Genomic DNA, 16752 nt, shown 5'->3' with positions numbered 1-16752 from the left:
ATTATGCAGCCAATGTAATCTCGCAGTACGCAGTTTAGAAACAAGACGTGACATGATTGACAATCACACACTAATCCACCTACTGGAGACCAAAAGACAAAGATGGTTCACCATACGTCCTTCAACAATGATCAAAACCAATACTGTAAGCTATACAAGACAACATTTAAAAATGATTCAAAAGGGTAAACCAAATGGCTTGATGTAAGACAGTAAACGAAAAAAAATGTATGCAAGATAGCAACAAATCGGATTCACTGAATTACAGACCTCTGACTTAATACAGACACATAAAAAATTACATGAAGAAGTCAGTTTAACAAAGTTAAAAGTTTAATGAAGGTCTTAAACACAGAATTATACAATAGTGTTCATAATATCTAAACTCCGTATACAATTTAATATTGTAAGGATATTTTTAAAACATTTGAAAGACTGTTGATTAGACAGAGTCTTTATCCAACAATTCTGTATGGGACGCGTCAAGAACATCATAGCAACCTCACTTCGGAATGTATCATCGATAATAATTTTATGAAGTACAAATTTAATTTATATATGTTGGATTAGGTTTGTATCAAGCTTTAAAACGGCATGGTTATTTAAATGTCATGCTCTTTCATTCTGAAATCTTGAAATTAAATTTTAAGTTCAATGACGATTTAATAGTTATATATGATTTATAAAGGCAATTTAAGGAACCAGGGCATGTTTTTCATGATATATTTCTAGTGTTTTACATAATATATTTTCTGTAGGATGGTATAGTGACACCTTTTCCAAGTGATCCCTCAGACCCGTTTAAGTATGTCATGTGCATTGTCACTGGATGGCGGTATGAAGCTAGAACTACAGCAAATGTTTCATGCTACATAAAAGGCAACACTGGACAAAGTGCAAGGCATTGTTTAACTAGGACCTCATCACCGCAGGTTTTGTTTACATCCGGTGGTGAAGACTGGTTTCTAATTACTTCTTCCTACGATATAGGAGACATGGTGAATGTAATTATTTGGCACGACAACAGTGGTTCCTCGCCATCATGGTTTGTACGCATATATATATAGTTTATTTCGAACTATGTCGATTCTGTTCGAAATTTTATTCTGATTTATTATCATATGTTATTTTATGTATTATTAAAAAAGAGTACATTTGATTAAAAAGATTGAACAGAATATGATTTAAAATGGGACTACAAGCCAAAAATGAGAGAAATAGACAGGAAAATGACATAGCAAGTTCATCGACAATAGCCCAATCTGTTTTAAAATCTAAAATGAGGCATCTAAAATATCAATAAAATATTAACGATTTGATTTTAAGCAGTTACAAATCAATTTATCTAGGATAAATAAAAAGATGGAGCATAGAATTACGTCAATACACAGCTACATGTACTTCAGTACAAGCAATCGTAATGAACATCTGTTCAGATGCACATAAACTTTACAGTTTTAAAGATGGATATAAAACGAAATTGAACATAACGCTATATAAATTTCGTACGTCTGTTAAGAGTGATATAAACTGAATACGTCTGTAATGATTTATGTAGGGGCATTTGTAAAAATATATTTTCTGTTGATGTACATCTTAACAGATGGACGGTTTATATACTTTATCGTATAAATATACAGTTAGATATCAACAGGTGTAAATTTTATACATATAGAAAGTTAACAGATGTACATTTTATATGTATCTTACCGGTACAAGTTTATATTATTCTATACAGATGTACAGTTTATATTTATCTTACCAGTACAGAGTTTATATCATTTCCTACAGATGTACAGTTTACATATATCTTATCGGTACAGAGTTTATATCATTCTCTATTATATCATATTAGTCTTAAGTTTTTTATGTTGTGTTTTGTGTACTATTGTTTGTTGATCGTTTTCATTTTTAGCCATGGCGTTGTCAGTTTATTTTCGACTTGTGAGTTTGAATGTCCCTTTGGTATATTTCGCCTCTCTTCTACAGATACACAGTTTATATATATCTTGCCGGTACAGATTTTATGTCATTCTCTACCGAAGTACAGTTTATAAATATCTTACCGGTAAAAGTATATATCAAAGTCTACAGATGTACAATGTATATATGTCTTTCCTCTTATGTCTGTTTGTTTTGTTCACACATTGTTGTCAATATAATGGTATTGTATGCGACTGTCATACAAGTGAGAGGTTTAGCTAGCTATAAAACCAGGTTTAATCCACCATTTTCTGCATAAAGAAATGCCTGTACCAAGTCGGGAATATGACAGTTGTTTTCCGTTCGTTTGATGTGTTTGAGCTTTTGATTTTGCCATTTGATAAGGAACTTTCTGATTCGAATTTTCCTTGAAGTTCGGTGTTTTTATTATTTTACTTTTTACTGGTACAAATTTATATCATCCTCTACATATGTACATATTAGATCCATTTTTCCAAATATACAGTGTACATGCGTCTTTATAAGTGTTCACCAAGATTACTAGCACTAAAGTTTCTGTGAATCTTGTAAATATGATGGATTTCGTCATAGACATGATGCAAAGATCCAACAAGAGGTTTACAAGTATAACAATACAGCAAACATGTTAAACCAGTTGAAAACAAAACATGTAAAACTTACTCAAAAACGAATAAAAAGCATATCTGCAGACAAAAAAAAAAACAGCACAAAAATATTCAAAATTAAAAAACCAAGTTATTTGAACAATTGAAACACGTTTGATCAATTATAATACTTTCGGTATTTTTGTTATTTTACTTTTTATGAATAATGCATGTTTATCATATCATTGGACGAGTTTAGTTTGGAACTAATAATACAAATCCACGGAAACATCACCTTGCGAAATTTAAAATGTATGTCTCTTCATACGACAAAGGATAAAAAAGGGAATATATTCTTTAATTGAATAAGGTATTGAATAAAGGAGAATTTTGTACACGCCAAGTTAAACAGCCTGAAAACATCCGATAACTTACAACGAGGTCGTCAACATACAATCTTAAAGGACAAAAGTGAAGGTCCGGTAAGGGCTAATTTCGCCCTAAAATTCGAAGTACATCTGATGAATGATTTTTGACATTTTTTAAACACTTAAGTGTCTACTTCAGTCGATTCAATTAGTTTATGTTAAAGATTTGAACTGATTTGGTAATTAATAACGCTCAAATTCAAGCTTAAATATGAACGTCACTTTTCAGATAGTTTTGTCTAAAATAGAAGTGGCCGTATTCGTTATCAGTCTCCAGCATTTATATATGTTATGTATTGTCATCAAATAAAACATAGATTTTAATATTAAGACTGAACAAAAGTGCGACCACTTCCGTTGTAGACAAAGCCCGTTTTAAAATTAGCAAACAGATGCTAATGTTGTGAAGATTTCAGTATTTTTGCATGAAATAATGAGGCTAGTACCTGATGCATGTCCATTGCATTGTAAAAAACAGTCCATATTTATGAAACAAAAGTATTCAACTTTCCAATAAATAGCTAAAAGTTAATATTTTCAACAACTTTGTAAAATGCTATATTTTGGGGCCAAAAGGGGGTCTTACCTGGCCTACTCCTTTACCAAATAGCAAGCTTTCAATTGTCGTAAGTCTGAACAATGAATTAAAAAGTAAAAGAATACTGAACAACTGCTATCAACATCAAATTTCTAAGGACAAAGGCATTTACAAGCACACTTTTAGATCTGTGTATGATGGGAATCGAATTAATCAATTTTTTTGGCTTCTTAAAAAGATTTTGGTGAAATATTGTTTTTATTTTTAAAATTGAGCTGTCTTCCTTCTTTGCATTGGAGTTTTTATAACCCCATGTTATCGTCCTATATTTATTGTAAACAAAAGTCATCTATTATTCAAGTGACTGATTTGACGAGGCACATGTGGCGTCGTTTTATAAAAAAAAAAATGTGGTATAATTTCGTATGAGACAACTGAAGGACATGGATGTATGCAATGGGTTTTTCAAGTACTCATTCGATAGTGTTTGTTATCTTAATCAGTTCAATAAAAAGTATTGATATGTGTGTAATAGATTATCGATAAAAAGATCATTTTTACATGGAGTAAGACAATTTGTTTATTTTGTTGTAGGTTTCTTTCGAGAATAATAATACAAGACTTGCAAACTAAGAAAGTATTTACTTTCTACTACGATAATTGGCTAGGAATGCAAAGTGGTACTGCCAAAGTTTGTTTGTCAATCAAGTCAGGTTACGAATTAAAGCAACAATTTTTCCTTAGAACGAGTCAAGATTTACGTAGAGGGCATTTGTGGATCAGTATAATTTCAAAACCACCATGTAGTGATTTTACGAGGGCTCAAAGATTATCATGCGCATTATCTTTATTGTTTTGTACAATGTTGTCCTGTCTAATGTTTCATGGAATTCCTACTGACGAAACGATTAGTTCTGATGTAGCCAGTATTCAATTTGAATTTTCTCTGAAAGACTTTATCATTGGTTTGGAAAGTAGTATAATAATGTTTCCTATAAACTTTGCAATCATTGAACTTTTTGTTCGATCGAAAACAAAACAGCTACATAAAGAACGATATATGGAAATTGATGTAAACTGTCCAAAGGCAAGTGATGAAAAAGGATCAGATAAAAGAGAAAGTGAAACTGTGGCTGTAAAACGATGGATGTAAGTTAACTAATATCATTATCTGTTTCTTTTATTTCCCTTGTGTGAAGAGCTCAGCCTATTTGTAAAGCTAGATTAATTAAACCTAAAGCATAACCACGCTCATATGGACATTATATACTTAATAGATGTACTCGACTTTACCAATATGTAGTCGAACAAAGTTTGAATGCAAGTCGGTTATTTTAGTTCTTGTGCATCATAAACTCAATTTGTTTGTTTGCCTCTGCTAGTGGACTGATAGTCCCCGAGGGCATCACCAGCCTAGTAGCCAGTACGTCGGTACTGGCATGAAAATACGGATTCTGTGTTATTACAATTTGCTATTACAAAATTTTGGAAATTATTGAAAATTAAGGAATGTATCTCCCTCATGCAAAGCTCTTATTCCTTTTCCGGCTTTGGCTATACTTTTTTGTCCTTTTTGGTTTATAGCTCTTCATCTTTTTAATAAGCTTTTGATTTTCAAATATTTTGGCCTCGAGCATCATCGAAGAGACATTGATTTTCGAAATGCGCATCTGGTGCAGAAAAATTGGTACCGTTTATGTTATTTGATCATATTGATTATTTCTAATTTTTCAAAAATGTCTATATGCGATTTTCCTCTTAACATCGTATCAATGCAATCAGAGGCGAATCGTTGAAGGACTAAATACACTAGTATCCTTCCTGCTAACACGTGATATAAACTCTGCAATAAGACTGTTATGAAAGGATCGTCGTCAATCAACATCGTTAAAGGTCAAATGAATTTCCAAAATAGATAGCACGGAAAATAAAATGTCAGTTGGTGAAACATATCGCAGTCAGATTGAATGGAAACCACGTTGAACGGCGATATAATAGAAAACAAATTCATATAACGCACATTATATCATTGGCTAGCTATTAAATAGGCAGCATGCGTGTATTCAAATTAGTCCGTATTGCTTTCCTTTTGATAGTTCAAATGTTTATCGTAAAAAGAGATTTTCCCTGGAATTTGTCTATTTAGTATAAAAATTGATTATGAACTCATCATAAATATCATAATTAAATTTTGTACGCGAGGTTCGCGTGCCATCTACCAAAGCCTTATCACATCAATAACTATGTGTTTTCTTTTTTGTCAACCTTCTCTGGTACCTTTTTTCCACGGCTATTGACCGGAAGTGGAATTTTGTATCTTAAGTAGGTTTATGTTGGTTATGGAATGTTGACAAGAACTTGGAATAATACAATAAGATATTTATTTGCTGATCGCAAGATTAAATCTGTCAGATGCTGTTTTCGTAGTTAATAGAAATATAATAATAGGTATTCACCTATGGCACAAAATCAGTACTGTTATCGTAGTTAATAGAAATGTAATAGGTATTCACCTATGGCACAAAATCAGTACTTGCGCTGCAAAAAACACACAAAAAGCAATGACACTGGGCTTTTATTGCTGTTCTATATCTCAAAGTTTATAAAATATCGCAGAGCAAAAACGTTAAACGCCTTGTTACTTACTTACATTGAAATCTGTCGAAATACTTTTTCAAAACTTTCCGTTTTGAGTTTTCCTTAGAGTTCCGTATTTTTGTTATTTCACTTTTTTCTCATAACTAGTTAAAAGAAATGCCTCTTATAAACAAAATGCTTTGAGATCTTTTCATATCAGTATTTTAAGGAAATCTGTAAATTGATATAAATACATATTTTTTATCAAAACTTATTATTTCCAGGTTTCCATGGTGGGTTATATATATTGCATGGACCACAACTATTTTGACATCTTTGACTTCATCATATTTTGTTATGCTGTACGGATTAAAATATGGCTACTATGAAAGTTTGAATTGGCTGGTGTCTTTTCTTACAGCATTTGTTGATGATGTCTTTTTAATGGAACCTATGAGTGTTGTGTTTTTTGCCATGTTGTTTACATTTATATTGAAACGGGAAGTCAAAATTGATTCTGCTCCAGCCTTGATTGTACACAAACCAGAAAGTAAGTTTGGTAATTTTAAGTACAAATTTTAGTTTAATTACTAGTGTATTAGTGTAAACAATATTTTATTTTAGAAAATAATAACGTAAACATTACAAAATGACAATTTTATTGGGATTGGAAAACAAGTGAATTTTCACTTTTACAAATTCCTCTCCCATGATTAAATCAGTTTCTGCACTTTCATCTTTGATTAGTGATTAGATACTTAAGGATGTTTGCTACTCTGTTTCAAAATAACAAGCTTTTTAAAAGACTGTTATAAATTGATAGTATATAAATAAAGGGACTAAAAAAGCAGAAAAAAATTAAGGGTCCGTGTGCTTGTTTTCGAGATATAAGCCATTGAAATATTGGCGAGAAATAATTCTCTCTAGACTTTTCATACATTTAACATTGACACCCTTTTTCTTTTAAAAAATAATGAAAAAATAACAAGGATTTTATAGCATTTTCAAATATGGCTTTTTAAACTATATGGAATAAGATTATGAAAAGAAAAATAGGGGTTAGCGGGCAAAATTTTTATTGGCACTAACATGGATAAAACTAGAGGATTCCGAATATCTGAAAAAAAGACAAAAAACAAGAGTAGCGAACATCCTTAACATATAGTTATATCATAAAAAAGATACAGATATAGTTTGAGTTATGTTTTGGTTGGTGTGATCCTTTGACATAGAAAACTGCTGCGAAATTTAATGCATAAACCTCTGATTAAAATGATAATATATGTGGATTAAAGTGTTACATGTGTTACAAATGAAGTTTGAGTTTCGTTTTGTTGTGTGATTTTCATCGGAGTTGTTGTCAATGGGCATTCAAAGTAGGAAACATTGTAACTATAATACCCTGAAATGCTTGTTTTGTCTGTGTTATAATTAACCAAAAGCAAAAAAAAAAAAAAACTTCAAGAAATGTGAGGTGGATCGGAAATATAAAGAAGTTTTCAACTGTTGATTTTTATCTCAGAAGATCAGGTATGACACCGTTACTTAGGAAAACAACTAAAAAGTGTTGGGGATTTCGGACTAAACGAGACAATGTTTGTGACAGGGTAGGGATTTTCTGCTCTGCACACATTATCAGCCAAACGATTCCTAAGTTACAGCAAGACCAAGAAGCCATGATCATTCTCAAATGTAAAAGATTTGTACGTCTGAAATTTATGACGGAATAGATATGTTGAAACTATTACGAATAACCAATTTATAACGGCGATCGTTGTATATGTTGAGAGATGTTTTAAGTGATTTGAAGCAAATGACCCGAAAGGTCAAGTGAGTTTTTCTCATCAATTGGCGTAGTTAGCCCGTAAACTTTTACAAACATCTTCTCCTCTGATAATGAATTGCCAATTAAAACTAAAGTTGGCCACAATCATATTTAAGGTATCCAGTTTAAAAATGTGTACGATAGTCTACAACCATCATGGCAGACTTGGCAACTTTTGTCTATTATTTGGTAACCGCTATAGTGATAAAATCTGACAAGCACATATTTTAATGTTGAGAGTGTTGAGATCATCCAAATGTTTATTTACATAAAAACTGTAAGAAGACTACATATAATAGTTCTTGACCATAAAAGAAACTTTTGATAGCAAAATAATCGCAAGACAAGATCAACAAATAAGTCAAATTGCCGAAATCATCAGACGACTCTTCATATGAGTTATTGTCCTTATACGGGGATATTTCAAAGGATTTATAAGGGTGGAATCAGAAAAAATAAAGATTTTAATGTATTGTTGCATATATTTTTTATTTTTTTGGTTAAGATGTAGGATAATGATAAAAATGTCAAAACAACAAGTTCAATACCAGCTAACTTGCTTCCAAATTTCATTAGAATATCTGTAACCAGCAAAAAGTTATATATTCCTAAAACATGCCAAATTTGTCAGGAGTGTGACGCCTTTAGCGTTACATTAAAAAACTAAATCTCAGTGTGTTGTAAGAATTGTAATAATGAATGCATTCATAATTATTCTTCGATACAAGATTTTGTTGATTTTAGATTTGTGTTATCATTTCGCAAATATCATAAAGATGCATTGTGTAAAAGAATGTGCCAAAAGTTAATATAGGCAAGGTTTGATAATTTCTAAATTTAAGTGCTATGGTCTTTCTTAAAGAAATATTTTTGTGTAAAATTGGTTAGTAGTTAATGTATACATGTATTAGTAATCCATTAAGAGCTACATTGACACCCTGAGGTGCATTATTCACAAATTGAATTGAGTTATAAGCAAACACCCAAAAATGTAAGGAGTGAAACAACTTTCTTTAAATATCTACCAATGAATAATATGCATTCAAATGTTACATCTGGTTTTTTTTTCTTGAAGCTCTCATGCCAAAGAGTAGTAAAAAGTTTAAATTGTTCCATTAAACATATCAAAGGTATAAGATTGAAACATTGATGTCAGAAGTGTGACATGATTTGAAAGACATTTATTTTCAGTTAATAATTCATCAATACTTGATATATTGGTCACCTCATAATAAGTTCTATTGGTGTTTTGTTTGGTGACTGCACGCACATTACTATAATTTAGTGTCAATCAGTTTTAACGCATATGCTTATAAAAAAATGTGCTTTAAGTTACAAAAACAAAAAAACAAAGAATATTACTATAGATAGCTTCTAAAAGATTACAATTTGTAAGAGATGATTATTAATCTCTTCATACTACATATTTATTTTTAATTGAAATGATATTTTAAAAATTTTTTACTCAATATTACATTTAAAAGGTATGTGTCACACTCCTGACATAAACTTGAAACACCAGTTAGAAAATCAAAATTTTCTACATAAATCATGAAAAATATGAGGGTTAGCTCTGTCTGCTTTATTCTTAGTTTTATCACTTTGTTGTAACTTATAAAGCTTTCTTAGATGGTTATTCCGTTTTAATATATACTGCCTTGTAGGCTTCAAAATTTCAAAAATAGATTTTCTAATAGCTTGCAGTTTAACAACTTGTTTCTTCATTCTTCATGGTTTTCATTCATGCACCTCATAAAGAAATGGATTTGGTGATTTTTCCTCATCATTTCTTAGGTCATATAGGTTATGTCAGGAGCGTGACAAATTCAAACTGAATGAAATATACATTGAAAAACTAAAAAATATATCATATCTAAGATGAATAATTGTGTTGGAAGAAGAGATCTATGACTTATAATACAGTTTTAGTGTTTCTATAACCATTCAGTTTTTCTTTGATTATAAAACCATGAAATATTAGCATTGTGTAGTTTTATGAAATGTTAAATGCTTCCTATAAAAAAGTGTAAAACTTCTGACATTAATAACTCAATCTTTAGCCATGTTTGTGTTATAACACATAGAAATCATACTTTTTTCTTATCTTTGTCACAGAAAAACTTAGATTAAAAGGAACCGTTTTATATTATATTACAAATAGTTAATTGAAAGATATTAAGAATCAATTGCCATGAATGTCACACTTCTGATATTGCTGTAAATTTTTTTTTTATAAAATATAGAAAAATTAAAAGATTTTTCTATACAAAATGGTTATGTTTTGTCAAAGAATACATATGAAATGTATGAGGAATAGCAATATAACATGAATATTGTATTTTGACCTATTATACATACATGTCAGAAGTGATACAAAACAGTTGTTGTTTTCCATTCGTTTGATGTGTTTGAGCTTTTGATTTTGCCATTTGGGACTTTCCGTTTTGAATTTTCCTTGGAGTTCGTTATTTTTGTTATTTTACTTTTTACAAATCGAAAGGGTTTTATAAACGAAGTTTGCAAAAATTTCCTTGAAGTTGAACATAATATTATAGTATTTTTTTTGGCGTGTGATCATTTATACATACACATATTTTTTTGCATCTTTCTCCTTTGTATTGAATTTTTTGTATTATCAAACTAACTGTATGGGTTATGTTGTGAGATAAAATATGTTGCAGTTTACCAATGTTGTATGTTGATCATGAATGTTACACTCTTACCTCATTTTTTTTCTGATTCCACCAATAACCATTATGAGAAAAGCCTGACCTTGTGCAATTTCACAATATAAGTCGTAGGACCATGTGTTAATAACTCAATAGCAATATATTCATTTGTAAGCTTAAGAACGGAAGTTGGCAATTAGAAAACAAAAGCCATCCCTTTCAGCATATATCCTAATATCAAGTTGATAATCTGCATTCGTTAAGAAAAAAATCAAGTTATGAAGCAGAATGTCTAAATTGTAATTTACTTTATTGCATATTAAAATGCATTTATAAAATTTGTAATAGTAAAAGTTCAATGATAAGTATATATTGACATTAAAAGATCTCCGAACAAAAAGGGATGTTCAGATCCCCGAGCCCGAAGGGAGTAAATTCATATTTTTGAATCCAACTTTTCAAAATAACGATTTCTTATTTAATAAATGAGGCAATCAAAACCCTATACAGACCATATTTATAACTGACCAATGAATATTCTGCACAACAACGTCTTGTTATATATATTTGATGTTTTTAATTTGTCAGTAATCATGAAATAGATTCGTAAAGACTAGATCTTAGAAAACAGTAAGTAAATTCTTCCGACATTTAACTTTTTAAACTTCTTGTTTCAGAACTTCTAATCGAACAGACCTAGATGTATAAGGCCCTTCACAATATTCACCCGGTAAATGTTCATTTTGTTTTTGATTCTGTAATTTTCCAACACTACGTTACATGCAAATGCAAAATAATTAGTGTTGTCTGTTCAGTCCAATTAATTAATAGATCTTGCTTTTTTTTTTTTTAAATAAAGACTATGCATGCAAACTTCAATGAATAAAATCGTATTGAAAAACCTACTTGTAACATATTTAGCATCAACTAGGTTTCACTTTATTCTAGTCGTCCGTTATTCCCTTTTCTTGTCTAAATGAAGCAAAAACACCTAAAAGTTTTATCCTTGCCTGACAAAAAATCATATGTTATAAATCGTATTAAAACATTAGATAAGAAGCATAGTAAAAAAGTATTTAAAACTTTTTTATAAGCAGTCAGTAATGTAATAAATTGAAGAAGAAAAAACAAAAAAAAACATAAAAATTTAAATGGAAATCGTACATTATAGCATTTTACAAGATCTTGTCTTTTGTGCTAAGTACATGGAACAGTTTAAGAAGTTGATTGATTTTTGTTAACTTTACGTCCAGTGGCAAATAGTTCATGCATGTTCATCACTATAACAAATAGATTTAAATACAATGGGTAGGTCGTGCAATAGGTCAACAGTGAGGTTGGACGTGAAACTTTAAAATGCCACTGGAAAATGAGGGTATATTGAATAAGGACAAAAATTTAGACTTGCAACATCTGGCCACATTCGGACCACTCAAATAATTGGTGCAAGAGATTTTAATTTGCCGAGACCGTTGATCCATGAAATCTTCTCTGAAGTCGATCATCGATGTTTACGTGTAGTTAGAATATCATTTCACGCATCCAGTTTAGGTTAAATACTTTTATCTCGCTTTAGTAACTGTGAGAATTCTGTGAAACTTGTTTTGTTTATTGTACTTGATGTTTTTTGAAATGATATTCTGTACTACCGCTCTCCTGGTTGGTCTCGTGTGAGGGTGTTCGCCTCGAGAGCGGGAGGTCGTTTGTTCGAATCCCAACCGGGCCAAACAAAGACGTTAAAATTGTTATTTGATATTTCAACGCTATACACCTGGCATCATAGAGTAAGAGCACAGACTGGTCGGCTCAGAGTCGGAAATGTGTCCGGGTCGGGTGACTTTTCTTACTGCAAACTAATGTAAAATTACACGAAAAAAACGACTCAACGTGTCAGTCTAGTAAAAAGCGGGGTTAATACTCATATCATATTTACATGTTATCGTCCTGAATATTCATTTTGTTTGCCGCTGGTCGTCATCCATCATCATCATTATTTTACCGTTATATTATACAGTGAAGTGTTTTTCTTCTTCTGGTTTATAGTACAACTTCTTAAATTTACACCGATCAAAATTAAAATTGGGCAGGTGAAATTTTTCAGCCAAACAGTTCGTGTGATTTTGGGATACCTTTGACGGTAAATAATATTAATTCAAATGTGCCTTTTGGGATATATAATATTTGATGGTAAATATCATTGAATTAACTCAGTATAACTATTATTAAGTCATGTGGCGGTTTTGAGCTTTTCATTCTGTATACGCATCTTTCTATAAAAACTGAATGTTGAATCTTAATGTTTTGATTTGTCTGTGTCTTTGGGTTGCTGTCGCATTAATGTAAACCTTTATATCCTTTTATTCAAAGCAAAATGATTCACTTGGGTATAGAGATATTGACATGTCTGGACCTCTCCCGTCCCACAGTATACCCTTGCCTTGGGTGCGTTCGTTTGGCTTATCGGATATATAAATGCGCAGCTTTGTCTGATCGAATTAGGAATATATTTCCGATGACTGGTGTAGTGGCAATTTCACGCTATCTATACGTTAAAAACATTAGAGGGAAATACGATCTACGCACGAGTTGAATGATTGAAATGTGTAAACAACGAGAAAGATCGGCTAAATCTTTTCAAATAAGTCGCATGGCTGATTTTAACACATTTTTTTGCTACTTTTGCCAGGACAATTGTAGATGAAAAAAAATTAACAAAACCGATTCGCAAGACAATATCTAAAAAAAAAATGAAACGCTCAAAATAAGTTAAATCCTTATATAAATTAATGTCAAAAATTTTTTTTTATCCATTTTTTCTTTTATGTCAACTATTATACCAGTCTGAGATATAAATAAACTTTAAACAGCAAATGTTGTCACCTAGACGAGACAGTCGTCATTGTACGCTTCAATATAAGAGTTATTGCCACTCAATGAAGATTGTTTTTCTGTTCTAATCCCCTCTCCTGTTAGTTTTGCTGGAAAGGATACAATGTAACCCCTGATGTGCACTACGACAACGTTTTTTAATGTTAAAAAAAGATTAAATGCAAAGAGAAAACTGATGGAAGAAATGATTTACGCTTAAAAATGCAAATGTAAATAAAATTGAAATATATAAAATTAGGAAAACTGTTAGAGACAATTATCAACTGAAGACAAATGAATATACATCACTAAATGAAGCTGATAAATTAATTGCTCCATTAATGTCCAGTGGCAAGTATGTCATGCATATTCACAACGAGTGGATCAACCTGAAGCAAATGATTACAATTTTATAGTGGCACTTTTTACAATAAGGCAGAGCGTTCGATTGAGGTAAAACGTATGCCGTAATAGAATACTGTTGAACCATGGTCGAAGTCGTAAGTTAAGCTATTAGCCCTCCTTCCCTTTTTTTCTTCCACGGTAAACGAATGTCAAAACAAAAAGTCATGAATTTACAATCAATAACGGCCACTATAAGTAAATGAGATATATGAACTTTTTTTGTAAATAAATTCCTATTGCACCCAACATCTCCCGGTTAGATACAGGTTAGTATTTCCACTAAAATACCGTTTGATTATTGACCGGAGATATTAAAGCAACCAAAAGCACGTTGAATCAAAAAAATCTAAAATTGTAAATTATGGTATTTTGCTTGTGTTTTCCCGATCCTATTTCGGACCCCCTGATTTTAAGAGGGCGTATCTAATTAGTCATGCCCGATTAACTTTTAGTAAATTGAACCTCAACTTAAAGACCTACACCGGGTTAGAATATAGCAAAGTACTCTCGACCAATGAAATTGTAGGATTGGATGCCTCTTAATTGTGAAGAATGAATGTAAATCATGTTCTTAGTAAGCGATTGTCCCATTATTTGGGTCTATTTACCGTTCAAAACAAAGAGTTTCTATAAATGAGTTACAACTGCCCCGAAGCACATTTATCAGATTGAAAGGATTTATCACACAGTGATTGAAACTGACTAAAAGTTGAGTTGTGAAACAAACAAAAATCTCAAAATAAGTTGAAGTTTACTGGTGCAGTAAAATTTGTATTCCGATAAAAAAAACCAGGAATTTAATTTTGAACATATTAAAAACTTTTAAGGGCGTTATTTTTGAACATTTCCCTGACATAATGAAACAGTATTTGATGTAAAAAGCCGGACCAAATTATTGGCTGTGAAATAAAATTTAGTTGTAACTCAAATGTATTAATTGATTTAAACTGTAAATAAAAAAAGGATAATTCCTCACTAAAATATTACATGATTTACATTCATACTCACAATCAGGAAACATACAATTCCTATCTTTTCTTTCTACTGTTGTGTCACCTAATATCTATAACGCATTTTTAAAAAAAATATTTCCCAAATGATAAGAAAGTCCTCACATCACTAAAACTAATCCATAAATGACATGCCGAAAAAGGAAGTCATGCATCAATTATAAACATTGCACTGACAATGAAACTAATTCTTGAATAGATCATTTGAGCCTTGAGCACTTTACAATATTCTAAGTTTGTAAGAGAAGAGAATGATAATCCCTTACTTCATGATAAGTACTCGCTAACGCTCATACTTATTCATGAAGAAAGGGATTATCATTCTCTTACATATACTAAATAAGTTCGAGGTACAATAAGTAGACAATAGAAATCCTTTGTGAAATGAGATCGTCCCAGGTCTCTTAGATAGTTATTTGGCGTTGAGTTACAATGAAAAATGCACGAGCAGGTTTGTAAAGATGAATACAGGGTTATTGAGTGAAAGGACATCAACTATATTTAAAATATAAATTGAGTACTAGATGTTTCTTCTTATTGTTTCAAGGAGGTTGAATGCCTATTGTGGATTGGAATTAAACATCACCAACCTCGACATTTTTTAAATAATTTTCAATCAAGCGTTCAGTTTTTGAATATTTTATTATGCTGCGTATTTGTAACTAATATCGGGGTGGCTATGATTTTGGAACGTTCAACATGAAACTTGTATCTATATAACATGACGTATAACTACGTTATCAATTCTTAATGACGACATAATACGATCCTAAATAAAGATACAGAAATGTCGGGGTTTTTCTTTTTAGGTTTTGTTTTTCATTGTGCTGTTTGTCGGTTTGCTTTTTGATGCGTGTGTGTATCCCCCTTATGATTAGATATTGTCCCCGTGGCATGTTCTGCCTTTTTTTATAATGTTGCAAAATCTCAAATAGATATAGGAAGATGTGATATGAGTGCCAATGAGACAACTCTCCATCCAAGTTACAATTTATAAAAGTAAACCATTATAGGTCAAGGTACGGCCTTCAACACGGAGCATTGGCTCACACCGAACAGCAAGCTATAAAGGGCCCCAAAAAATTACTAGTGTAAAACCATTCAAACGGAAAAACCAACAGTCTAATCTATATTAAAACGAGAAACGAGAAACACGTATGAACTACATAAACAGACGACAACTACTGTAATCAGATTCCTGACTTAGGACAAGTGCAAACATTTGCAGCGGGATTAAACGTTTTAATGGTACCAAACCTTCTCCCTTTTCTGAAACAATAGTATAACATCACAACATAGATAACACACAAAGACTGTTATCATGATTGTAATTTAAGACATTCACATGTTTTTTCACATAGTATTTCGAATCCATGTCCGATTGGCACAGATTAAAGAGTAAACTTCTTTGTAATATGTTTAAAGAAGAAGGGATTCTTCGACTGTTAAGAGAATAGTGTTACAATTTTGTGTTCAATATGAAGGGCGAGAATTTTTCTTTTTTTTACATGTTTACCAGGGGATAAACATACAGGCTAATGATACATAAGTTGTCGTCCTTCGTAAGGAATGTAGGTTCATAAGTTAATTACATTGCTGATTTCATGATCTTATAGAGGCATTCAAAATTTTAGTCTTAAAATGTAGAATGTGTTATGCTTTATCAGCGTGACCATTACAATTATTAAGCATGTTGCCCTTTTTAACCTTCGGTACTTATCAACCATTTTTATGGATGAATTCGATTTTGTTAGAATGATCTAACAGTATAGACATATTCAAACAAACTAATTGGTATCACTGACTTGCATTTCGATCGTTTTAACTAAAAATTTATAAAGAGATGTATCTTTTTATAAGCAATGGTTAGATACAACTGCTGA

At 31.3% G+C, this 16752-nt stretch overlaps 1 protein-coding gene across 1 annotated transcript in view; it reads left to right on the top strand.

The window, feature by feature from the left end:
- The window catches only part of LOC127705483 (polycystic kidney disease protein 1-like 2), a 40105-nt gene that overhangs the window by 17249 nt on the left and 6104 nt on the right, over window positions 1-16752 (top strand). The window contains exons 4-6 of the mRNA XM_052209801.1: window positions 759-1045; window positions 4110-4664; window positions 6377-6642. Of these exons, the coding sequence (XP_052065761.1) occupies window positions 759-1045; window positions 4110-4664; window positions 6377-6642 (1108 nt within the window). The remainder of the gene's footprint in view (window positions 1-758; window positions 1046-4109; window positions 4665-6376; window positions 6643-16752) is intronic.

The sequence above is a fragment of the Mytilus californianus genome, unplaced genomic scaffold (assembly GCF_021869535.1).
Source record: "Mytilus californianus isolate M0D057914Y unplaced genomic scaffold, xbMytCali1.0.p SCAF_6, whole genome shotgun sequence".
Classification (NCBI taxonomy): domain Eukaryota; kingdom Metazoa; phylum Mollusca; class Bivalvia; order Mytilida; family Mytilidae; genus Mytilus; species Mytilus californianus.
This window is presented reverse-complemented; position numbering and strand designations above follow the sequence as displayed.